Genomic DNA, 26,723 nt, shown 5'->3' with positions numbered 1-26,723 from the left:
AGGAGAATAAACTGCTGTAAACATTAATTAATAATGGGACTCTGGAATGTATAAAGAATAAATCTAGGAAAATTGGGAGGTGTCAAAAATGAAATGCTTGAAGATCAGTATTCTAGAATTCGTGAGCTGAAGTGGATCTGTACCGGTCATTTTGAATCATAGTCTACTATGCCCAATTTGAAAAATTCTAGGGGAAGTGCATCACATTAATGTCAAAAAGAGAATTTTCAAGATCTAACATGAAGTACAGTGCTGGGAAAATCATGTCCATGTGCTTTCAAAATAGTTAATTAATATGACTGCTATTCAAATTTACACACCAAGTATTGATGCCAAAGATGAAGGTATTTTCCAACTCTTGTGTTATGAAATTCATTAAACATACAACCAAGATGCATAAATAATTATCAGTGATTGGAATGTCAGAGTTTGAAATTAAGATGAAGGGTCAGTAATTGAGAAATAGAGCCTTGGTGGTAGAAATGAGACCAGAGATCACATATTAGAATTCTGTAAAACCAAGGACTTATTATTGTAAATAGCTTTTTTCCTCCCCAACACCCTAATAGCAATTATATACATAAAGTTTGTTAGGTGAGATACACAGAATGAAATCCACTGTATCTATTAAAGAGTCAATGGAAAAGCTTGATATCATCAGAAGAAGACCAAATATTGACTGAAGAAATGACAATCAATTGCTCATACACTCATGTGGAATGTGTACACAGACTGATAGTCACTCAAACAGAACAAGAAGTTTGAAATCAGGAAGGATGAGAGTTAGTGCTGTATCCTTTTACCACACTTACTATACTTATTGAATTTGTGTGCTGAGCAAATTGAGAAGCTGGATTATATAAAGAAGAAAGCAGCATCAGGGTTATAAAAAGACACACTAATAAATGGCAATATTCAGATGACACAGCCTTGCTTTGTGAAACTGAAGGGTCTTGAAGTATTTAAATTGATGAAGATCAAAGACTCCAGATTTCAGTATGGATTACACCTTAACAGAAAGAAAACCAAGATCAATACAGTGGATCAATAAAAACATCTCGATAAAGGAGAATGGATTGATGTTGTCAACAATTTTATTATACTTGGATCCACAATCTATGTTCATGGAAACAATAGTCAAGAAAAGAGCAGAGGTACTGTATTGGGCAAGTGTGCTAAACAAGATCTCTTTCAAATGAAAAGGAGCGCGTATGTCACTCTGAGGAACAGGGTGTGTTGACCCAAGCCCTGGTGGTGTCAGCGTTAAGAGTTGGGCTGTGATCGCGGGGTTAGAAGTTTGCAGCCACCAGCAGCTCCATGGCTGAAAGACTGGGCTTTCTCCTCCCCTAAACAGTGACAGTTTCAGAAATCCACAGGGGGTCACGATGAGTCAGCATTGGCTCAATGGCAGTGAGTTTGGTTTTGTGTTTTTTTGACCCAACCCAAGTATTTTTCAATCACTTCACATGCATGTGAAAGCTGGACAATGAATAAGACACATCAGCAAAACCTTGATGTCTCCAAGTTAGCTTGGAATGTACTTAATGGTGCCTAACACATATGGGATGCAGTAGACACAGTTCATTATGAATAAGAAAAATGAGCATACATTTCAATTTGTTACATCATCAAGAAGAAGACCCCCAAGGAAAAGAACTGACAAAGTGGCGGCAATTATGGTCTCAAACAAATGTACTATCATGAGGGTGTCAGAGGGCTGGGATTTGAAATTTTTACTATATGAGTAGTACATATACTCTTAACAACAGCAATACTATTATCAAAGCTGATCTAAATGAAGTTTTCTGATTCTGGAGAAAGTTATTAACTTACCTTTTTATTCCTCAGGTTGAAAGAATTGATCAACTTTTTGTTGCTGGCGGCCTCCGCCACCTTATGTTTTACTATCAGGATGTGGAGGTAGCAGAAACAGGTATCTAACTTTGATGGGGCATAACTCAGGAAGGTGTGTTCAGAGTGACCCTAAAGAGGCATGAAGCAGAAGGCTACTGTGAAAACTGACCAGACCACTTACATTTCCTTGTCAGAGGAGGTGGGGAGCAGGGATGTGCAGTGAGTGTGGTTTTTAGGAGTGGGTAGTGGGTTACACATTGAGCTGTAAACTATAACGTCAGAGGTTCTAACCCACTGGCTGCTATAGGGAGAAAGACGAGGCTGTCTACTCCTGTAGAGATTTCAAGTCTCAGAAACCGCAAAGGGGTAGTAGTCCTACTTTGTCCGATAGGGTCATCGTGATTTGTAACTGATTCAATGGCTGTGAGTTCGAGAGTTAGAAGCAGACAGATAACGGGGTAACTTTATTTAGGCTAATTTTATTTGGGATATTTTGTTTACCTTATCACGCCGTGCTGTAAAGCGGTTTATGTTTTGAGGCTTCCTTTTATTGCACATTAGTTCATTCTTGGTAATTATGTTCCAGAGTCTCTCATGGCCATCCGTTTCATGTCTATGTAGGCATTATTTATTTTGAATGTAGGAATTATTGCCAGTAAGCCCAAGTCTGCTTTTTCAGTGAAATACCCCAGTATGTATATATTTTTGACTAACTGTGATTTAAATTAGTGATATTTCCTAACAGGCTTATTCATTTTCCTTAAACATTTGCATATCTTTGCGTGGGTTCAATTGGCGTCTCCCACTGTACGTTAAGTGGGTTAATATAATTTTAAAGCCTAAGTTAGGGATATAAACAGATACATTCTGATCATGCTCAAGTATCATATGCATCCTTTTATGACTCGTTTGAAAATAAGGAAAATTGTTATTGTTCTTAGAATATATCACGACAATACTATTTTTAGGGGGGTTCTTTAAAAACTGAGGAAATTATGTATGCATACTGGAAATAAAACTGGCATTTCTCCAAACTTATCAATTTGATATGACCTTGGATGAAGCACACAGCTTTAGAGCACTTTAGGGTTCAGATTAGTGGTTGTCCAACTTATTGACCCATCTGGAGCAAAGGAACACAATTTTAACAGGGAAGCTTCTTTTCAAGAGGTGATCACAGTGTCTCAGAAGAGCATTCGTGAAACGAAAATCTTTTGCATTTGTAGGACAAGCTGGCCCTTCAGGAGGGGTAAATCTTGTTTCTGGAAAGGCCAAAAAACCCAAGGTGTTCGTGACGGAAGGCAAAGATGTTGCTCTTACGGGAGTCTGTGTGTTCTTCATCAGAACTGACCCTTCCAAAGCCATCACTCCAGAGAACATCCATCGGGTAAGGGACAAGATCAGCTGTTTACACGGAATTGCCCCAGTTTACATCGTACCCAAATCAACGTGTACAGAGAGTGCTCTCTCACAGTGCATTGTAATAGCTGAAAACATTTGCACAGAAGTATGTATACAAGGGTGCTTCAAAGACCTCCTGGAAATTTTCCAGTTTTTAACTTCAGTTTTCCATGAAGTTTTTGAAATCCTGTGTTGTGTCTTCATCCATGTTTTTGTTACATGTGGTTGAGTCGGTTCTGACTCATAGAAACCCTATATACAACAGACGAAGCACTACCGGGTCCTGCCCCGTCCTTAAAATCGTTCTTATGTTTGAGCTCATTGTTGCAGCTGCTGTGTCTGTCTTGTCGAGAATATTCCTCTTCTTACTGGCTCTCTACTTTTTAAAATGTGATGATCTCCAGGGACTTGTTTTGCCTGACGACATGTCCAAAGTACCCGAGGCTCCCCATCCTGGCCTCTAAGGAGCTATCTATATACCTCTACATATGAATATTTGAAACCAACAATTCAGACATTCACTTTGAATCTGTTGAAAATCAAGTATTAGTATTTAATTTATTAAACTAAATTATTAAATTAAATACTCAGATTAGCATGGCACTAAATATGAGTTAATGTGTATGGGGATCTTTTCAAGAGAATTCTCTACACATAATTTGCCTTTTGGTATATTTTATATACCTCAAGTGGGGTTCCTAATATTGAGGGATCACTTCATTCATTTATAATGCAAAGTGCAGTACATCTGCACAAGTTTGCCTCCTGCCCTCCGTTTGATCAGAGCAATACACTGGCTAATAAGCTACTTTTATCTTGGTACTTGCCCCTTTGAGGGTGATGAGATTTATTTTGTAGCCAGTGATACCTCTTGATCAGCGATGAATTCATATGCAGAAGTGACTTAGCAGCCATGTGGGGGGTTAAAGTACTTTTTTGTTGTAAAGAGCCTTCTAATTGCTTTCCCAGGACCTGAGTTTCAACATGCTGGACCCCGCTGATGGGGGCCTGCTAAACAGCATGAGACGTTTGCTCTCAGACATCTTCATTCCTGCCCTCAGAGCCACGGACCACGGCTGGGGCGGGGGTGACGGTCTTCAGGAGGCATCTAGCATCCGGCAGGACTTTTTGTGCTCTCTGGAAAACTTTGTGAGCGTTCTGTCAGGGGCTCAAGAGAGTCTGAAAGAGAAGGTAAGACGGAATAAATATCATGTACACACATAAGCTATTTCTCTTGTTGGATGCTACTCAGATGATTTCGACTCAGAGCGAACGCCCATGATAGTAAGACTGCCCCTAGGGGTTGTAGGCTGTCATTTTGCAGGAGGAGAGTGACAGGTCCTTCTCCCATGGAGCCCCTGGGTGGGATGGAACTGCCACCCTCCTACTTAATGGTTGAGGGTTTACCTGGTGTACCCCTGGAGCTCCTTAATAACTTCCCCTCTTGTTGTCAGGTGCCACCAAGTTGGTTCCAGCACAAAGCACAGAACAAACCCTGCCCTGCCCTGCGCCTTGCTCCCGACTGCCCCTGAGATTGAACTCATGGCTGCAGGCCAGGGGTCCACCTTTCTCCATGAGCGCCGTCCTTCTTATCCTCTACTTTACAAAACAGGATGCCTTTCTCGAGGGACTGGTCTCTCCTGACAATGCGCCCGAACTATGTCAGACGAAGCCTCACCATCCTTGCCTCAGAGGAGCACTCTGGTCACACTTCTTCCAAGCCAGACTTCTTTGTCCTTTCAGCAGTCCATGGTACTTGCAATATTCTCCTCTAGCACCACAATCCAAATGCATCTATGACTCTGCTCTGTAGCTTTAAATTTCAATATCCAACTTCCATATGCACACGAGGCAATTGAAAATACCATGGCTTGGGTCAGGCTGACCTTAGTCCTTGAAGTAATATCCTTGCTTTTTAATACTCTGCAGAGGTCTTGTGCAGCAGATTTACCTAATGCAACATGTCACTTGATCTCTTGATTGCTGCTTCCATGAGCGTTGATTTTGGTTCCAAGTAAGACAAAATCTTTGACAACTTCAACCTTTTCTTCATTTATCACGATGTGACTCATTGGTCCAGTTGTGAGAGTTTGGGCTTCTTGACAAAATTGTTGTCATGCAGACTGAAATCCTTGATCTTCATCAGTAAATGCTGTCAGTCCTCATTTTCAGCAAGCAAGGCGTGTCATCTGCGCACTGCAGGTTGTTAATAAGCCTTCCTCCAATCCTGATGCCACATCCTTCTTTATGTAGGCCAGCTTCTCTCATGACTTCCTTAGCACGCAGAGCGAACAAGTATGGCGAGAGGATACAACCCTGACACACACCTTTCCTGGTTTTAAACCATGAAATATCCCCTTGTTTTGTTTGCACAACTGCCTCTTGGTCCATGTATCAGCTTTGCACGGGCTCAGTGAAGTGTTTGGAAATTCCTATCATTTTAGCTGGTTTTAATTTAGCTATCCTGCAAATCTTCAAAAAACATGTGTAGACCTTTAAGAAGTCTTTCATTGTGAGTTAGGCGAAGGCTTCCGAGCAGATTGTCAGTTTTCATTCAACACTTCGTGCCCATTTTGTTTCATGGTGTCCATTTATGAGGGAATCCCTCCAACGAACCACCGCTTTTCCGCTTTCTCCCGGCACTTCTGGTTTCCCTTCCTCTTTCTTTTCTAAACCTCTATTCTTTGTCCTTGGGTAAGTACTGCCCTTTTGATGTTACATGGTTGATTATTCCAATACAGGGGTGAGTTCTGGTGTAGATGTGATGAATGACTAAGGTCCACAGTGTTGGGGGGCCCCATCTGTCTTTATCTAATGAATAAAACTGCCATTAAAAAAACAATTTTGAGTTTAGCTCCATATTTTTCTTGCAGCCAGCCTAGGGCCTTCTAATGTGATCCTTTCCAGAGCACTCCTTCATAAGTCAGGGTTGTGGAGACTGATGCTTACATGGCCCATTAATCCACTGGACTAATTGTTATCACGTGTATTCCATTTATATCGCCTTTCTTACCTCCAGACAGGGAGAACCAGTACTTTCACCTTACATAGCTGGTCATGAGCTTATAAGACAACCGTCACTACTCATCAAAATAGGATGTAGAATACTGCCTTTGTGAACTATTTTAGATGTGTAGGCATTTTTCTTGTCCCATGAGAGTTGATGGTAATAAGACAAGTTTGTAAACCTGTAGTGTTCAAAGTATTGGAAGGTTTTATAACAATGCTGATCGTCAGTAATGTGAGATGTGCGGTCATGTCAGATGTTTGGATCCAAACAGAAGGTGTGAAGTGCTTGTGCTTTTGCTTTGCATCCTAGGGTGAAAGGAATTTGAAAGTAGTGTGTGTGTGTGTGTGTGTGTGTGTGTGTGTGGTGGGTATAGGGAGGAAGAGCTTTGAAGACTCATTGGAATGCCGAGTTCCAGGTTCTCTGGGGGAGAAAGAGTTTTGTGTCTGTTTTTTTTACAAGAAAGAAGGGAGAAAATCAAGAAGGGCTCAGAGTTCAGACAGGACATCTGGTTTACGAGGGTGGGGTCCTTACCTGTTAGATTCTGGGTGAGATTTGTTATGTTACCTGGGTTTCTATCTGGAGGCTATTGATAACATGGAGCTTTGGAGATTCTCTGCCGCCCACGATGAGTTCTGGTCTCCACACAGAGTTTTCAGGGTCCAGAGAAGGATGAGGGCACTATGTGAAAGGGGCATTCGAATTGGTAGTAATCTAGAAGGGTAGAGTATCTCACATTGACTAGTTGCTGAGTTAGTGGACAGGGGAGCCAAGGAGGTCTGCTGCTGTGTGGAGCTCCACAGCATTCTCTGGTTGTTAAAAAGCAGGGAGGAAATCCCAAATATTCCTGGAGTACCAAGAATTCAGGTCTCACATCTGATTTCCCAGAATTCGGGTCCCTGCCTATTGGCTTCTGGCTTGGGCAAAGAGAGTTCTTGGTAGGAGACTCTCTCTGGGTGCCATCCTTCCGGTATCCTCCATCGATTCTTGTGGAGTTGTCTTAGTTTTCTTCAGCTTTATCCTGAACTTCTTGTTGTCAGGTGCCATTGAGTCAACTCCAACCCACAGCAACAGTACGCACAATAGGACGAAGCACAGGACAGTCCTGCACCATCTTCACAATTGTTCCTGTGCCTGAGCACAGCCACAGTGTAGGTTCTGGGTCAATCCAGTTTCTCGAGGGCCTTCTTGTTGCCCTTGAACTTACATACGAGCAATTGATGGTCTGTCCACAGTCAGCCCCTAGTCTGGTTTTAGCTGCTGAAACTGAACTTCTCCATCGTTTCTTCCCACACAGACATAGTCGAGATTTCTGTGTATTCCATTTGGGCATGTCCACGTGCATAGTTGCCTTTTGTGTTGTTGAAAAAAAGTATTTTCTATGAACAAGTTGTTGGTTTTGCAAAAATCTATCATGTTCTCACCAGCTTCATTTTTACACCAAATCCATGTTTTCCAACTACTGTTCCTTCCTTTTTGTTTCTAACTTTTGCATTCTAATCACCAATAATGATCAATAAATCTTAATTACATGTTTGAGCAATTTATCACTGAAGTTTTGGTAGAATTCTTCAATTTTTCATGACTAGCTTTTGTGTTTGGTGCATAAATTTGAATAATAGTTATAGTGATTGGATTTCCTTGAAGGTGAATATATATAATCTGATCACAGATAAGATTGTACTTCATGATGGATTTAGCAAGATCCTTTCTGACAAGGAATGCCACGCCTCTTGGTTGTGTTATTCCTGGGTAGTAAATCATGATTTTCTGATTCGAAATGGCCAATACCAGTCCATTTCAGCTCACTGATGCCTGGGATATTGATTTTTATGTGTTCCATTTAGTTTTTGATCACTTTCAATTTTCCTAATCATACTTCACACATTCCACTCCAATCACTAGAAGATTTTAGCAGCTGCTTCCCTTTACCTTGAATTGCGCCCCATCAGCTCACGAAGACCCCAGAGGATCCCCTCCCACAGGCTTTGCCCGACTCAGGTCACCCTGGTCAACTCCCCTCAAGGAAACCATCTCCTCTTTAGTCACATTTTGAGCCCTGGCAGACCTGAGGGGCCCGTCCTCCTGTAGTGTCTCCGACGTTCTCTTTCCTTTGTTTAGGCTTTCAGTGTTTGACAGTGCTTTGAAGCAATGCATTAGGTTTTCAGTGGCTTTTCCCTCCAGAGTGGGGAACTGAGTGGTCTTTTGAAGTTTTTTTCTTAGCCATGAAGCTCCACTGAAACTTGTTCACGTTGGGTGACCCTGTTGACATTTGAAATAAATACCAGTGATATAGCATCCAGCATCACAGCAACACACAAGCCACCACAGCACAACCAACTAACAGACAAGTGCGCATGGACCTAGAATTAGAAACCTAAAGGGAAGTTCACACTCAATAGATCTGAAACTGAAAGAACTCAAGGAAAAAAAAATCAAGCCTTGAATTGCAATTTTGAAAGACTCTATAAGCAAAATATCAACTGATGCAGGGAGCATCAAGAAGAAAACAATACATAGAGTCACTGTACCAAGAAGAACTCATTACTACTTCACCATTTCAGGAGGTAGCATATAAACAAGAGTTAATGGTGCTGAAGGAAGAAGTTCAAACTGAACAGAAGCCATTAGCCAAAAATAAGGCTCAGGAATTCACAGAGTAGCCATTGAAATGCTTCAGAAAGCTGAAGAAGCACTGGAAACACTCACCAGACTATGTCCAGAAATTTGAAAGACAGCCCGTTGGCCAGCTGACTGGAACAGATCCATATTTGTGCCCATTCCAAAAAATGGTTTGAATTACAGAATTATGTCATTGATATTGCACACAAGCTAAATTTTGCTGAAGATCATCCAACAATGATTGCAGCAGTACCTTGACAGGGAACTTCTAGAAGTTCAGGCCAGATTCAGAAAAGGAGGTGGAACAAGCGATATCATTGCTGATGCCAGATGGGACTTGGGTCAAAGCTGAGAACACCAGACAGATGTTTGCTTGTGTTTCATTGACTGTGCAAAGGTATTCAACTGTGTGGGCCATAAGAAGCCGCGGATAACCTTGAGAAGAATGAGAAGTTCAGAACGTTGTATTGTGCTCATTTTGAACCTGTATATCGATCAAGAGGCAGTTGTGCAAACAGAACAAAGGAAAACTACATAATTTAAAATCAGGGAAGGTGTGCCTCAAGGTTGCATCCTCTTACCGTGCTTGTTCAATGTATTTGCTGAGCAAATCAACAGAGAAGCTAGATTATACAAAGAAGAGTTTTGCATCAAGACTTGAGGAAAACTTATTCACAGCTTGAGGTACATAGATGACAGAAACTTGCTTGCTGAAAACCAAACCAAACCAAACTCGGGGCCATTGAGTCATTGCTGACTCAACACAATCCCCATCCTCTTAGTTTCCCAGACTGTAGCTGTTTTTTTTTTTTAATTTAGAACTCTTCTATTTAATTAACAAGCTTTATATAGTTTTAGTTTAAAACAACAAATCAAAACATTCAAAACACCGGAAACTAAAAAAAAAACCCAAAAAACCCAAACAGTGGAAACATGACACTATTTCAAAGTTTGGGCCCTTCCAGCCTTCCAAGTACAAGAGTTCTGAAAATTGTATATGCCAATTGGAAGAACAGAACAAAATTATGAATGAGCCATGACATTGCAAAGACAAAATTTCACATAGTCTGAAGGATCCTTCCTGGTTTTAGTTAATCACCTTTGTAAAAGAGGAGGGAAACCTCCCAACTTCACAAGTGGAGCACTAGGTAATATCTTGATAAATGATAAATGGAGAAAAGGTTGGAGTTGTCAAGGACTTTGTCTTACTTGGATCCACAATCATAATCAATGCTCATGGAAAAAACAGTAGTCAGGGGGTCAAAAGATGTATCACATTAGGGAAGTCTGCTACACACGACCTAAAAGTATTGCAGAGCAAGGATGTTACTCTGAGGCCTAAGGTGTGCCTGACCCATGCCATGGTATTCCCCATTGCATTCCAACACACGTGAAAGTTGAATGTTGAATAAGGAAGACTAGAAGAATCAATGTATTGGCATTGCGGTGCTGCAGCAGAATATTGAAAGTGCCATTGACTGCTGAAAAGACAAGCTGATCTGTATTGTAATAAGTGTAAGGGCAGAGTGCTCCTTAGAGACAAGATGTCTTATGTATTTTGGACATATTTTTAGGAATGACCAGTGCCTGGAGACGGACATTGTGTTCAGTAATGTGGACGGGGGGCAACAAAGAGGAAGGCTACTGAGGCGATGGGTTGACACAGTGGTTGCAACAATGGGCTCAGGCATTGGAACAAATGCGAGGATCATATAGTATTTTGTTCTGTTGTGCATAGGGTCGCTATGGGTTGGAGCCAACTTGATGGCACCTAACAACAACAACAAACAAACAACAACAACAACAATCCCCTTTCTGGTGTTCTCTTCTTTGATCCCAAATGCATATCATGACAGCAATAATATCTATCACGCCAAGTCTTCCTCTGAATCCAGCTTGCATTTCTGGAAGCTTTCAGCAGATGTTCTGCTGCAACTGTTGATGACTTATCTGCAGCATAATTTTACTTGCATGTGATATTAATGAGATTGTTCAATAATTTCTGGACTCTGTTGGGTCTCCCTTCTTTGGAGTGGACTCACATGAAGATCTCGCTTCCAGTCAGTTGGCCAGGTAGCTGCCTTTCTAATTTCCTGGCAGAAACCAGTGAGTGCTTCTGCTGCATCGTAACAGTTCATTGAAACATTTCAATTGGTATTCTGTCAGGTTCTGGAGCCCCTACCCCCCCCCCCCCTTTAAACCAATGTCTTCAATATAGCTTAGACCTCATCCTTTTCATTTTTAATACATTTTTTTCTTATTGTGAATTAGGTGGTGGTTGTGGGCTTACATTTCAGACCAGCAACTCTGCATTCAGCACTTCAAATCACTCATCAACTTAGTTGCCTCTTGTATTCTCTTCCACCCACTCCCCTGAGCTCACTCTCTTTCTTAAGGATCTCCATTCCCCTTTTCACCCAAGCCATGCCTGTGGACCTTCTGGTTCATTGCTTCATTTTCCCACTCTGATCCTTCCTCCCCTGGAAACCTCCAAAGTCGGTTTCCCTTTGGTATTCAAGTCTTTGCCATTAAAATCTTTTAGTATTGCATCTTGATTCTATACTTTTTTGGCTGGGTGGGGGTGGACAGGGGGAGGTTTCCTGTTCCAATCACCAGTAATTGTAGCTTCTTGATTTCATCTTTGATGAATTTCAGGGTGAAGAAGTTGGTAGAATCCTTCAGTTTCTTCATCATTGACTTTAGTGACTGGTTTGTAAATTTGAATTATTTTATTAGCTGGTCTTCCTTGCAGGTGTATGGCTATTACCTTACCACATACAGCATGACAGAACTTGAACAGTTCTTTTGCACAATGAATTCCATGCCATTCCTCTTTAATTTTTCATTCCTGGCACAGTAAATTATAAGGTGGCCCTACTGAAAATGGCCCATGCTTGTCCATTTCTGCTCACAAATACCTAGGATATTGATCTTTATGTGTTCCATTTTACATTTGATGGCTACCAGTTTTTCTGGATGCATTCCAAGTTCAATTGTTCATGGGTGTTTGCAGCAATTTCATCTCATCTTGAGCTGTGCCACATTAGCAAAGGAGGTTCTTGAGGGCTTTGCTCCAGATCATGAAGGTGGATTCTTCTGAGGTTGATGCGGAAGTTCATCTCCAGTCAAATTTTCAGGGCCTTCCAACCTGAGGGGCTCATCTTCTGGCACTGCATCAGATGGTGTTATGCTGCTATTCAGAGGGCTTTCATTGGCTAATTTTCCACAAGTGGTCTTCCTAGTCCATTTTTATAGTCTGTCTTAGTCTGAGAGCTCTGCTGATACTTGTTCCTGGGTGAGCCTGCTGGTATTCTCAATGCAAGTGGTATAGTTTCCAGCATCACAACAACATGCAAGTCACCGCAGTAGCAAGCTGACAGAGAAGTGACAATCGGTGCACTTAAATAAAACTATATTAGGTTTCTTTGTAAGGTCAAAATCTACCCCCTTTTCAATTGTTGGCCAAGTAATGGTAAAGCTGGTGCTGGGGAAAGATGCAGGCGATTTTCCGTTGCTTCGCTTTGAAAAGGAATGAATAATACGATGCACACTAATCCATATCCATGCCACTTTTTCAAGGCTGACTGTTCTGGACTTGACTGGATAATTCCCATGTCTCCTGCGAGTTACTGAATTTTGGGATGTTGTGGTTTTCCTCTTCTTTCTTTCTCAGTCTGTTTTGTTGTTGTAGGATCATTTATTTTGAGTGGCATACTGAATCCCTAGGGAAAGATTGGGCATTTAATATCTGTCACCAAGCTTTTAGGGAACTATACTTTTAGAAGCTAGAGGGTTTTCTCAAGATCCTCAGGTTTAGGGGTTGACCAAAAGCCCGTTTTTAAAAATTAACATCTTATTTAATTTTTATTTGAATTAGGTAAACCTTCAAAAGTGTGATCTATTTGAATTGAAAACTCTGACAGAACCTATGGACTTCCTGGTTATAGCTAGTAATCCGGAGACTTTGGAAAAAGTAGAAGGCTGTATGAAAATATGGATCAAACAGACAGAACAGGTAATTTTCAGAAACCGTATATTTGTTTGTCGATGCCATGTGACTGGCCTAGCCAATGAAATCACAGGAGGTATATTTGCACATGTTCCAGAAAACTTAGTGGTTAAATAGACTGTTCATTTATAATTATTAGTTAAGAAGAGATAATGAGAATTTTAAGGAAAGGAAATAAGCATAAATGTACACAATATTCTAATTCAGCATGGCATCCAAAATATTGAAGTTTACCTTAATTTTTTTCTATGAAAGCCCTAAATGAAGGTGTTTATTTATCACATTAAAAAGGAAGCATATGATGTATGGATTGTTATAAGAGTTGTAAGATCCCCCAATAAAATGATTTATTAAAATGTAAAAAGTAAGCACAATTAAAATGAACTAAGGAAAGTCATGAGGTTTTTCAAGGCTGTATATCTTATCCTTAAATGTTTGGCTGTGGAAACTTCCTCAAGTTAAAACCCCAAAACCAAACCCATGGTTGTTGAATTGAGTTAGACTCCTAGTGACTTTACAGGGTGGAGTAGAAATACCCCTTAACATTTTCAAGGCTTAATCTTTACCGAAGTAGACAGCCTCATCTTTGGCCCATGAAGTGGCTGGTGGTTTTGAACCACCAACCTTGAAAGTGCATTAAGTAGGTAGCTTTCAGCTGGAACATGGATGCATTTAATGACATTTTCAATGAAGTTTTAAAACGGAAAACATGTTCACTTCGTGAAAGACTGACATTCAAAGCATATAAAGGAATAAATAGCATCATGATTCAGTGGCATCATTTGAAATGGGCATCCAGCTTTCTTTGTTTCTTTGCTGCCTCGTGTTTGTCTCAACGGCCCATGTTGCCTCTGTTCTCTTGCAGGTCCTCGCTGAAAACAATCAGCTGCGGAAGGAGGCAGATGACCTGGGCCCCAGAGCTGAGCTGGAGCACTGGAAGAAAAGGCTGTCCCAGTTCAACTACCTTGTGGACCAGCTGAAAAGCCCAGATGTGAAGACCGCACTGGCTGTGCTTGCAGCCGCCAAGTCGAAACTCCTCAAGGTCGGCAGCCAGCTCTTGATGCTTTAGGAATCCGCTGTGAATTTCCTCTAGGTCTCCTCACTGTCCTCGCAGGGTTCTTAGGGACAGGAAATGTGATTGTGCCTTTTAAAAGAAGCCTTTAGTGTGGGATAACATTGTTTACAACTTTGGATGCCCTCAACAGAGCCTTTGCTGCCATCAGCATATGTATACAACCACATACAGGAAACTTGCAAAAGCTGAAACCGCTCAGAAAAAGAAAACTAAAAAAACCCTTTTTTTCACTGAAACAAGCAACAGAAAAATTAGTAAGATTTCCTCAAAGCTGGGAAACTTGGGAGACTTGGAAAACAAGGCAGCCTCTTGAATTATGGATCTCATTGGTTTCATTGTAAGTGTGTGTGTGTATGGTTGCAGGTTGGGCTACAAACCACACGGTCAGCAGGTGAAATCCCCCAGTCTCTCAAGGGAGAAAGATGAGGCTTTCTACTCCCATCAAGTGTCCCAGTCTCAGAAACCCACAGAGGCAGTTCTGTCCTGTCCTATGAGGTCACTGAGTTTGGTCATATACATGTGATATACTATATGCATCTATATATTCCATGAATTCTGACCAGCTGTAACCAGAACTACTGAAAACTTATTATGATCTTCTGAAATTCTGGTTTACTATTTCTGTATTGCCAAGTGATAAATTGCCCTGAAACTTGTTAGCTTAAAACAACATGGATTCATTTTCTAGTCTGTGGTTGAGGGGTCTGGGGCATAGCTTAGTTTGGTGCTTCTGCCTGAAGGTCTGGGTTGTTTTTGGTATGTTGCCCCATCTAAAGGCTCAACCGGGGAAACCAACTTCTAGCTTCACTCATATGGTTGTGGGCAAGCTTAGTTCCCTGATGCCCGGAGACTTGCCTCCTCGAACTCTGCGCCATGGGGCAGTTCACAACATGGCAGCTCTACAAGGGAAAGTGAGAGGTTGAGAGAGCCTCTAACATGGAAACCACAGACTGAACTCAGGACTGACATCCCACCATTTTTATTGTATTCAGTTTATGAGAAGCAAGTCACCGGGTTCAGTGCAGGAGGGGAGAGTGTGTGGGCTTAAAGGGAGACCTTGTGTGCTCTTGGTTTCCAGTTCTAGCCACTAAATTGATTTTATAAGAGAACGCCTGAAAGCGATTCCTTTAATATTCAATCAAAATTTTGGATTGCCCAGTGTCAAAGGAAATATTATGAGTCGGTGAATGGAAAACCAATTTGCTTTATAGATTTTCACCCAAGTCATGATAAACAGTTAAAAATGAAAATTTCTGTCCAGTGTCGCAGTGTTCCTCACCCCTCTGGATTCTGTTCTGTGCTTAGAACGATTGGAAGGTCTGACTGCAGGGACTGGCAGTAACGCTTCAAACCCCAAGACTCACGGTCATCGAGTCAGTTTTGGTTTGCAGGAGCCCCACAGGACAGGGGAGAGCTGCCCTCTGCGGGATTCCGCGACTGCCAGTCTTCACAGGAGCAGAAAGCTCATCTTCCTCCATTGGAGTCACTGGGGTTTTCTAACGGCGGTCATTGTGGGGAGCAGTCTGACTGTGACCACCCGGGCTCCTTTGTTATAAGGAAGGGTCCTCTGTTAATGACTGCCTTAAAATCGCTTTCCTAAATTATGCTCAGACTTGGCGGGAGATGGATCTTCGGATCACCGATGCATCCAACGAAGCAAAGGACAACGTCAAATATTTGTACACTCTTGAAAAATGCTGTGATCCCTTGTACAGCAGTGATCCGGTGAGTCCAGCACTTCTACCCCTTTGGTCTACCCTCTGCCCTGGATGAACCAAGTGCTGAGTACTTGCCTACTGCTACTGCAGTCTGTTTCAAAGGTCTTTAGAAACTTACCTTTTCTTTAAAAAAGTTGTGTGTGTGTGCGTGTGCGACAGCCGACCATTTACTGTGTATTCTGTTTTCCACTTCGTACACCATCCCTGTAGACTACATTCCGAAGACTTGTGTGAAAATCACTGGCTGTTTGTTACCTTTTGATCCTGTAGCTTAGAGAGTGCCTGCTCATACAGGAGGGGGCTTTGAAAAGTTGGAGAAAAAATGGGATTAAAAGATAGTGGAAATTTTACATGAATGCCTTGAAGCCCCCTCATGAATTACAAAACTAACAACAAACCTCCTCGTTAATAACGACTAGTTGCTATTTCTTGTGTCGAAATAAAATTTTATGACCCTTCAATGACTAAAATAATAAAGTGAGATACTTATTAAGTAGATTGTATTCATGTAAAGTATTAGATAATATTTGAAAACTTCTTAAAAACCTTATCCAAAGGAAATGCACTGATTGGTCTATTGTAATTGTGCTACATTTGATGCCCCGGGAACTTTTGGTGTCTTCCAGATATCAATCATTGATGCTATTCCTACACTTATAAATGCAATTAAAATGATCTATAGTGTCTCTCACTACTATAACACCTCTGAGAAGATAACGTCTCTGTTTGTAAAGGTAAGTCTATAGCATGGCCTACAAGGTCACTGTATTTCTTGGCCAATAGTCAATTTTTAAATAATAATTATTTATTTCACTGGTGCAGTCTGTTGCCTATGCATATTACAGTTTAACGAGAATTAAATTGAAGTAAGAGATTGTTTCCCAAGTCATAAGGTATTGTTGACAAAGTAAGATACCTTGGGGGCACAATGGCTACTGGTGCTTGGCTGCTGACTGAAAGGTTGGCAATTTAAACTCAATCGCAGCTTGGTGGGAGAACAATATGGTTGTTTGCTTTTATACCATGTTAGGCCAGTGGCCTGGAGAAACAAATTCAGTGACACTCATCTATGTATAAGAAAGGGTTTTCTATCAGGAAGTAAGTATATATCAAGAAAGCAGCCCAGCCCAGTCCCACTCAAGCCTCTGAGTCAGATCCTAGTCCGTAAGTCCTTCTTCAGGGTCACTTAGCCACATGCTGGTGACACAGACTGATGAACCAGGAAGCAGGAAGATTACAGGCCAATGGGTACAGGGTGCAATCTCATGGATCCAAAGTTGGTGGAAACATGGCAGGCAGGTGGCATCTATCAGGGTTGACAGCAGAGGACCAGCAGACAAGAAGGCAAAGTGGCAGAGAGAGGGGAAGGTTCCCAGTTTCCCCTGCTTTTAAGAAGATCACCCGCCCAAGGAGACATCATGCTGTGACTTGATTGACAGACTGGATTCCATCCTTACATCGTCATACATCTTCAAGTTGACACAAAATCATCTAACGACCACACATAAAGATCACATAGCTTAGGAGCCCTATGGGGCAGTTCTAGTCTTTTATTTGGTCTGAAGATGTCTTGATTTTTAAATTTTATGATAATGATCTCAGGCAACATTTGTCCATTTGTGACTGACTAAGTCACTCAGCATCATTGTCCTTCAAATCCATTCATGCCATGAAGCGTTTTACAGTTTCATCATCATTCTGAAGCAATGTGTCCATCGTGTGTGTGTGTGTGTGTGTGTGTGTGTGTATGTGCTTAGTCATCAGTTCTTCCACTGATGGACCTTTCGTTGTTTCCATCTGCTTGCTACCGTGAACAGTGCCATGATGGACACAGGTGCAATTTTGCATATTTCTTGATCAACTTTGGTTTGACTCCTCCGCTAGGCTGAAGGCAACCCTCTGCTGGCATGCATGCTCCTGGGCTTAGCCCCAGGGCACAGCCCCGTGGGTGCTTGGTCATAGCTAGTTGGTCAGTGTGGGAGATCTTGCCTCTGTGGGCTGGGTCAACCTAGGCAAAGATTTGGGTCCAACAGTCGAGGGTGAGCTGTACGGTAGTGTGCTCCAGGGGTGAACGTAGAAAGAACAGCATCCTAGTCTGACACCACACACACACCTGGAGTTCATTTCACCCACGCTCTTTAGAGTTGAGGCAGTTTAGGCCCGGGGAGGGACAGTGGCATGCCCAAGATGGTGTGGCCAGTGCCCTCATCAGTCCGCCTGCTGAGCATGCTCCTGTCTTCTTGCTGTAAAGACTCTCAGAAGAAGAGAAATCTATGTGCTTCACATTATTTTCGGTCATTTCTTTGAAAGATATGATATGGCTGCTAAGTCCCACTGTCAATATTTTTGTGAATTCCCTGGAAAATATGATGTTCGGCTTTTGATAACTGCTTCATTAAGTTTAGCTGGTTCTTTAGGAGCTTTTAAAAAATCATTTTATTGGGGGCTCATACAACTCTTATCACAATCCATACATACATCTATTGTGTAAAGCACATTTGTACATTTGTTTCCTTCATAATTTTCAAAACATTTGCTCCCCACCCAAGCCCCTGGCATCAGGTCTTCATTTTCCTCCCTCCCTCCCTGCTCCCCGTCACTGAACCCTTGATAATTTATAAATTATTATTTTGTCATATCTTACATGGGACAGTTCTATTCTTATCTATAGTGTTACTATGTGACAGAATCTATTAAATGGCAATGTGTTTGGTGATTTTATTTTTTAAATTACTGTAATAAATATTTTGTACTCTATGTAATAAAAATGAAAAAAGAGTATTTCTGGATTTTTCATTTCTATACTATTTAGAACATTGCTTATTTCTTTTGGGAAATTTTAATTAAGAAAAACTATACTGAACTGGCTATTTCCTGTATCATATCTTGCATGCCACTGCTCCTAATTTATATGATGCCACAGTTGTTTACTTGGCATTATTAGAACAGCAATCATAGGAATAAAAGCCACTTGCAACGTTCAGTAATCTCTGAAGCAATTATAATGTTTTTGCCAAAAAACATAACCATGCTTAAACCTTCTGTCCTAACTCGTAAATGTTTATGGGAAAGCACTGTTGCCACTCTCATTTTGAAGTCTCTAAGAAGTAAATGACTTTTTCATTACCAAGACAACAATTTTAAATGGTGTATTAAAATGGATGCATTTCCAACTTTTCGGGACCTTGTTCAGCACGGACTGCAGACGCAGTAGGAGGCATAGCCCTTCTGGAACTCTCAATTTTGTGTTTTTAAAACACTTGATTTGTTGTTGTTGAGAATAGAGGCAACAAGCACACACACCAATCCAAGTGTCTGTGATACAATTCAACGACCTTGAGTACACTCTACGAGTTGGGCAGCCATCCTCATTTTCTTTTCACGTGTTGTGCCTTTCTCATGAACACAAACTCATTTCCCGGCGAGCTCCCTACCTAGTCCTCCAAGTAGCTTTTATGCATCGGATCCTGTGTAGATCATCAAAGAGCAGAATGCTCAAGTTAAGAGCATAAAGCTCTCTAGTTAAGTTAACCTACTATTTGATTTTAAGAAAACCTTAGGGACCCTTTTTGGTTTAAGGTTTAAAGATGACCTTGGCTAATAGTATTGGGGGTTCATCTAGCTTCAGTGACTCAAAGTCTGGCTTCTATGAGAACTTGGAAATCTGTTCTACATCTCCCCTACTTCCATCAGGATTCTTTCATCAAAATGGAGCACTCAGTCTTGAGAGTTGGAGTAATATACTGTATATACTCGTGTATAAGCCGTGTGATGAAAAACTGCGGTTTGGCTTATACACAGGTCAGTGGTACCCCAGTGAGGTGTAACATCTCGCTCTGCATTGGGATACGGATGATGATGAGGAATCCAGTTTTGAAGGATTTTAACTCTTTACATTTTAGCTTGGTTGCTGATTGAGCTCAGGGAATAGTACTCTTAAGGTATCATTGTTGATACCTTATTGTTTTTGTTGAACCTATTTTCCACTTACTGTGCTGGTTTACTAATATTAAATGACTTGTCCTTTTATTTATGTTTTTTTATTTAAAATAAATATTTAAATACATTACCCCACTGATGTATCAATTTTTAGTAATTTTATTTTCATTTGTTTTGATTATTGAAACTCACCAATAGCTTTTGCATTTTCCACCCTAGGCTTATCCTCAAGTCAATCAGTTTTTCTGGTTTCCCAGGTAATAATTAGGTACCTTGGCTTATACTCGGGCTGGCTTATATTCGAGTATATATGGTAGGTCATAGTTGAAGTAGAAAGAAAGGCATCCTTGTAACTTAGAATACACTTCCTTTTATATATTATAGTTACTCTAAGTTTCATGTGCTTCAAAGTATTCTTTTTGGAGCGAAATTATGAAACCACCATTCTCTAATTTGTAAAAACTTTTTTTTTGGGTGATAGAATTTTTGAAACAGGCATGAAAGGAGAGGAGGCTGTATATGGAGCTCCCATGTACATACCCCATAACTCAGCTATCAACAAACCACCAATCTTGTTTCACCTGAACCCCCTTCCGTCTGTACTGGAATCCCACACATTGTTATTTCATGCAAGACCTAGATAGGTGGATAGCAGTTGAGTCCACACTGATCGGTGGTGACCCGATGGACCAACAGAATGAAAGCTGGACAGGTGCTGTGCCATCCCCCCATCGCTGGCATGTTTGAGCTCTTCACCGTGTCTCCTGGGCGAATGCATCTCACTGTGGGTTTCCTTTGCTCTTGCTGTCTTTCTGACAAACCCACAGTCTTTGCCTGGAGCTTTCCCCTTCCTGCGCTGATGAAAATGTTCAAAGGAAGTGGTCAGTCAGTGCTCTGTTGTGATCTCTCTGGTTTTCAGTGACTGATTTGGAGAAGTAGATCATCAGTCCTTCTTCCTAGTCTGTCTTTTCCCTTAGTCTGGAAGCTCTGCTAATACCTGCCCACCCTGGGTGGCCCTGCTGGTATTTGAAATACCTGTGGAATAGTTCCCAGGCTCACACAAACCTGCAAGCCACTTCAATACCACACAGTAACATACAGGTGATGCGTGCAAAAGTTAAATGATCCAAATGTTATTTTTCATATATAGAAATAAGTTACCAAGACAATTCTGAAGTGCACTGTGTTTTAAAGCTTGAAGGGATGAATAAAATGTTAACGGTTCCATCTGTTAGCTTTTCTCTTTTCCTGTCATTTCCTTTTGGTGTGTTTGCTACAGCCTGTGGTAGCCTGAGAGGGTGAGGGTGGATTGGATGCTATGGCACGCAGCCCTCCTGAACTGCGAGTTAGATGCTTAAGCAGGCCATCCCAGGAGGTTGGCAGTGCTCATATCAGCTTTGCTGAGGGGAGCGAATCCTCTCTGAAGTGGTTAAGGCATGCACCCTGCATAAATGTTGGGGGGGGGTGTGCTTTTTGTTAATTTTCCACACTGCATGCAGCTCATGGCTCCACAGATGATATTAAGCCAATATTAAGCGATTAGTGCTTAGTGTTAACTGTGATGGGAAAAATAAGCCCAGAACGTGAACTCTCAGATTGCGGTCTCTGCGAGATAGATATGATATGGATTCTCTAGTTCCATCTATAGTCTTTGTGCACTAACATCATTTAAAAAAATCCCAGGTGACTAATCAGATGATATCTGCATGTAAAGCCTATATTACCAACAATGGAACTGCTACCATCTGGAGCCAGCCGCAGGAAGTTGTTGTGGAAAAAATATCATCCGCCATTAAACTTAAGCAGGTAATCGTCAGTTTAGTAATCCATTGAAATAACATTTTATTATTCCTGTATATTATTTGGTTGGTGCCACCTTCAATCATTTTTGCAGTTATCATGTTGTTGGTTCCTAACAAGAGCAGTAATTTGTTACTGCTAACCCTGGTAGTGATGTGGTCACCCACTGGGGCGCTAACCATAAGGTGGGCAGTTCGAACCCATCAATGACTCCACAGGAGAAAGAGGAGGCTTTCTAATCCCAGAAAGAGTAGCAGCCTGGGAAACTCACTAGGGCAATTCTGCCCGGTCCTATAGGGGTGCCGTGAGTCAGAAATGACTTGGTGGCCCTGAATTTCTTGAGTAAGAAACTTGATAATAATAGACATTTAAGGACTTATTGTATCCTCTTTGAGCGACTACTATAGCATAGCCACATGCTAAGGGCTGAGATACAAAAAATAGTAATAAATTTCTTAAATCTCTCACAGGCAAATGGGAGACAGAGATAAAACAACCAACTGTTGTTGTTCGGTGCTGTCGAGTCAGTTCTGATTCAGAGCTACTCTGGGTACAACAGGACAAAACTCTGCCCAGCCCTACCCTATCGTCACGGTTCCTCTCATGTTTGAATCCATCGTTGCAGCACCGTCAGTCCACCTTGCCCAGGGCCTTCCGCTGTTTTGCCTATCCTCCACTTTACCAAGTATGAAGCCTTTTTCTAGGGACAGGTGTCTCCTGATAACATGTCCAACATTTGCTAGACTAAGTATTGCCATCCTTGCTTCTAAGGGCATTCTGGCTGTTCTTCTTCCAAGACAGATTTGTTTGTTCTATTGGAAGTCCATGGTACTTTCAATATTCTTTGCCAGCACCATCATTCAGAGGCATCAGTTCTTTGGTTTTCCTTATTCATCGTTCAACTGCATAGGAGGCCATTGCAAACACCCTGGGCTTGGTCATGGCACCTTAACTGCAGCACAACTCCGTTGGTGGTTAGCTGTCCCCAGGAAGCTCTTGATTCCTGGAGACTCCATCCATGGACAAAGAGTTTTGACTGTTTTGATTCATAGCATTTTCACTTGCTGATTTTTGGGAAGTAAATTGCCAGATCTCTCTTTCCAGTCTGTGTGATTCTGGAAGCTTTGATGAAACCTGTCCAGACTCAGGCAAACTTTCAATGACAGATGGGTGTTGATTAGCTGTGCTTGAGGTGCATTGGCCAGAACTGAACCTGGGTTTTGAGTATGGAAGATGGATTCTGCCAAAGAACCATCATGGTCTCTATGGCACAATAGAATCAGGTTATTACAATGATAGGACCAAGCATGAATGACTGCAGCCTTGGGTTGTGTCATGAACAGTGAGGATGTTCCTGGATTGGAGGGTGAGGAAAGAGAATATTCTAGACTGGTGGATGAGTAACCGCGAGATGTAAAACTGCGAAAGGTCTCCCAAGTCCACCTGTCTTGCTGTTGCCTGCCAGGAAACGATCAGGTTCTGTGTTAAGTCTCCTTTTAACATGTTGCTTTCCATTTTAAGGAATACCAGCACTGCTTTCACAGGACCAAAGAGAAGCTCAAACAAAATCCAAATGAAAAACAATTTGAGTTCAGTGAGATGTACATTTTTGGAAAATTTGAAACGTTCCACAGACGCCTGGCTAAGATCACAGATATCTTTTCCATCTTCAAGACATACGCAGTTCTCCAAGAGTCTAAAATTGAAGGGCTGGAAGGCATGATTACGACATTCCAGGTATTGTCTCTAAACATCAGGCTTAATCTAATCAGCTTTAGGGACAAGCATTTTCATTAGTAGTGTAAGAAAATTGCTCAAGTATAACTAATTATTTAACTATTCATACAATAATATTTAATAAAGCACATACAACGTGTCAGACAGTCATTGATTCCCAAGTTTGGGACAACACCTGTTTATCTTGTATTTAAGCATTTTAGTTGAATGTATAAAAATACCAGATGTCATCCTAGCCCTAACATCCAGAATCTTTTGATTCCCAGCTACTTTAATTGTGAGATCGTCAGCGTGGCCGATCTTAGTCTTTCAAAATGGGTTCAGTGTGCTGATAACATTTTGAAGACTTTAAAAAAGCAGCTAACAAGCAAAATGTGTTCTTAATTCTTCACTTGGATATAGGCAAGTCTTAATATTTTTGAAGGCTCTCTGGTAGAGTAGTGGTTACACATTGGGTTGGGATCCAAAAGGTCAGTAGTTCAAAACCACCAAACACTCCTCAGGAGAAGACCGGACTTTCTCCTCCCATACAGAGTTACAGTCTCATAAACTCACAGGAGCAGTTCTATCCTGTCATACAGGGTCACTGTGACTTAGCCTTGACTCTAGGGTAGTGAGCTGTTTTTTAATGTGTTGATCTTTTGATATTTTACTGGCACATATTTTTTTACTCAAAGAGTTTATGCCAATGTAAAGAATCATATGCCTTTTCTTAGTAGACACCAGTGTGGGGGAAAAGATAATATTTTTACAGCCAGATACATTTTAGGATAGCCATCTGCAACCGGGAAGATGGATAATCTATACTTTGAAAATAACACTTTAAAAATTATTATTAATTGGGATTTAATACATATATCATTTCATAGCTCAGTCATGTTGAGTTTGCTTTTCTACATGGACTCCTTGACATCATCTCCCATCCCCTCCCCTAGAAATCCTTTTTCTACTTGCTTTGCCTATAAAAATCATTAATCCTGGGTTTCATAGACTGAAAAATGGAAAAGGTATACCACAACTTCAATAGTTGTTTTTTTTAAGAAATAAAGGGATGTATCTTTTTTGTTGGTTTTCATTTGGGACTCTCAGAGTCAATTTTCCCTATTTCCTATTATTATGAAAAAGATTCCTTTGGCTCATACATGAAATTTTATTTTTGAATGAAGTTAAACTGGATTACGGGTTGGGCTGCTAACCACAAAGTCAGCAGTTCAAAACTACCGGCCCCACTTTAGAAGAAAGATGAGCCTTTCTATTCTGGTAAAAGTATCCAGTCTCAGAAACCCACAGGGGCAATTCTCCCATGTCTTACAGGGCCGCTACGACTCAGAATTGACTCAATGGCCCTGAGTTTGAGATCACCATTTAAGTAACCATTTAAAGCACGTTTTCCCTGACCTCTTCCTCATCCCAGCCACTCTCTTCCACATTATCCCAAATCCCACGTGGTTGTTGTTTGGTGCCATTGAGTTGGTTCCAACCCTACTCACAACAGGATGGACCACCGTCCCGCCCTGCGCCATCCTCACAATCGCTCCCATGCTTGAGCTCATTGTTGAACACGCGATGTCTATCTCATTGAGGGCCTTCCTTCTTTTCGCTGCCCCTCTGCTTTACCAAGCATGATGCTCTTCTCTATGGGCTTGTCTCTTCTTTCAACGTGTACAAAGTATGTGAGAGGAAGTCTCGCCATCCTGGCCACTAAGGGACACTCAGGCTGTACTTTTCCCCTAGACAGATGTTTGTCCTTTTAGCAGTCCATGGTACTTTTAATGTCTTCAACAGCACTCCAGCCCCCTTGTTATGTTACCTGAAATTATCCCAGTCATTTATTTGTGGTTCATTTATATTCTAACCGTCCTTCTGCTCTGGATGCAAGGGACATTTATTCCATTCACTCTTGCATCTTCATAATGTCCTGGCACATAATAGGTATACACACATCGCTGTCTAGTAAATGATTGGATAGCTTGAGTTTGATTAGTTGTTTCAGAGGTTCACATTAATCATTCCACTAATTGAACTTAATACTATTACATGGCCATTAAATGCAGTCATAGAGCAGGGCTTTGTAAGATCCTCCAACTTTTAAAAACCACTAAGTTAAAAATGTAGTCACATCGCCTTTTCTTAGGTCTTTAGTATATTTTATATAATACTACAGGCACTTTCAAATCAGACTGAAAACCATTTCTGTCGAATCTGTTCTGATTTATAGTGACCCTGGGGTCACGATAGGAGAGGGTGATGGGAAGAAAAATTGATGGTGTTGGCAAAGAATTTTGAAAGTAACAGCACAACAAATCTGTCTTGGACAAAGTCCAGTGAGAATGCTCCGTTGAGACAAGGATGGGAGACTTTATATTACATACTTTTGTCATATTGTCAGCAGAGACCAGTCCTTGGTAAAGACCATGGGCAGTAACACAGCAGAAGGCCCTCCGGGCGATGAATTGACTCAATGGCTGTCATACTGACTCAAGTATATGAACAATTGTGAGAGGTGGCGTTTTGTTCTGTTGTACTTAGGGTTGTTATGAGTTGGAACTGACCCTATGGCACCCAACAACAACAACAACAACAACAACAACAACAGACAGGTTAAGAGCTCTGGTGGTGCTGTTGGGTACAGGTTGGATTGCTCACAAGGTTGGTGGTTCCAACTCACTTGCTGATCTGTGGGAGAAAGTTGAGGCTATCTACTCCTGTTGAGATGCTCAGCTTTGGGTCCCTAGGGAGTGAGAATTGACCCGGAGACAGTAGACAGTGGTAGGAGAGGGTAGAATTTCCCTTTAGGGTTTCCAAGGTGGTAAGTCTTTACGGATGGCGTCTGCCGCGCTTTGCTCCCATAGAGCAGCTGGTGAGTTCAAACCAGTGACCCCTCATTAAGCAGCTAAGCATTTACCCACTCGGCCAGCAGAGCTGCATTGGGATAATCGTACAGCCTCTAACTAGAATGGACTGTATGGTTAAGCAGCCTGGAAAGTGTAGCTTGTCTTCACTAGTCATGTCGAGTCAAGGAGTCATGAAGTTTATAGACTTTTCCTCCCCCTTGAGAGATTGAAATTGATATGTAGGCGGTGTAGCTCTGAAGAGGAGTCTGAGGGTGAACACCCACTATTCTTCATAAACATTATATGCCTTTGTCAACAACGTGGGCACCTGAGTTTGAGAACGGCTTAGTACCTGGCTAAGAATGATCCCAGCGCATTCTAACTCATTATCCGGAGCAAACAAAAGTCCCGGTGACAGCATTTTCCAGGAGATGACCCACCTAATTCGTCCTTTCGTAGCTGCAGACGGCAGCTTTACAAGGCAGTAGGAAGCAATTAATTGCAGGGATTCTTTAAGTGCTACATTGCGGCTTGCCATTTTATTTTAGACATTTGAGCCTTGCAAGAGAATATTTCATTTGTAGCTATTAAAATATCACCATTTCCCGCTAAGTGGTTTGTATTCTATTTAAGCTAAGTTTATTTTCTTTGGAGATTTAAACTTTTTAATGAAATAAGTATTTTAGTCGTGCTATTCTGGGCTTCTTTTTATTCTTATTTTTATTGG

General features: G+C 41.4%; 1 protein-coding gene across 1 annotated transcript in view; it reads left to right on the top strand.

Moving 5' to 3' along the window:
* DNAH5 (dynein axonemal heavy chain 5) overlaps positions 1–26,723 on the top strand; it is a 378,136-nt gene that overhangs the window by 100,143 nt on the left and 251,270 nt on the right. Inside the window, exons 3-11 of the mRNA XM_075540865.1 lie at positions 1,849–1,933; positions 3,081–3,241; positions 4,225–4,446; positions 12,762–12,899; positions 13,759–13,935; positions 15,580–15,693; positions 16,313–16,420; positions 21,309–21,431; positions 22,947–23,162. Coding sequence (XP_075396980.1) covers positions 1,849–1,933; positions 3,081–3,241; positions 4,225–4,446; positions 12,762–12,899; positions 13,759–13,935; positions 15,580–15,693; positions 16,313–16,420; positions 21,309–21,431; positions 22,947–23,162 — 1,344 coding nt within the window. The remainder of the gene's footprint in view (positions 1–1,848; positions 1,934–3,080; positions 3,242–4,224; positions 4,447–12,761; positions 12,900–13,758; positions 13,936–15,579; positions 15,694–16,312; positions 16,421–21,308; positions 21,432–22,946; positions 23,163–26,723) is intronic.

This window comes from Tenrec ecaudatus, chromosome 2 (assembly GCF_050624435.1).
Source record: "Tenrec ecaudatus isolate mTenEca1 chromosome 2, mTenEca1.hap1, whole genome shotgun sequence".
Taxonomy (NCBI): domain Eukaryota; kingdom Metazoa; phylum Chordata; class Mammalia; order Afrosoricida; family Tenrecidae; genus Tenrec; species Tenrec ecaudatus.
This window is presented reverse-complemented; position numbering and strand designations above follow the sequence as displayed.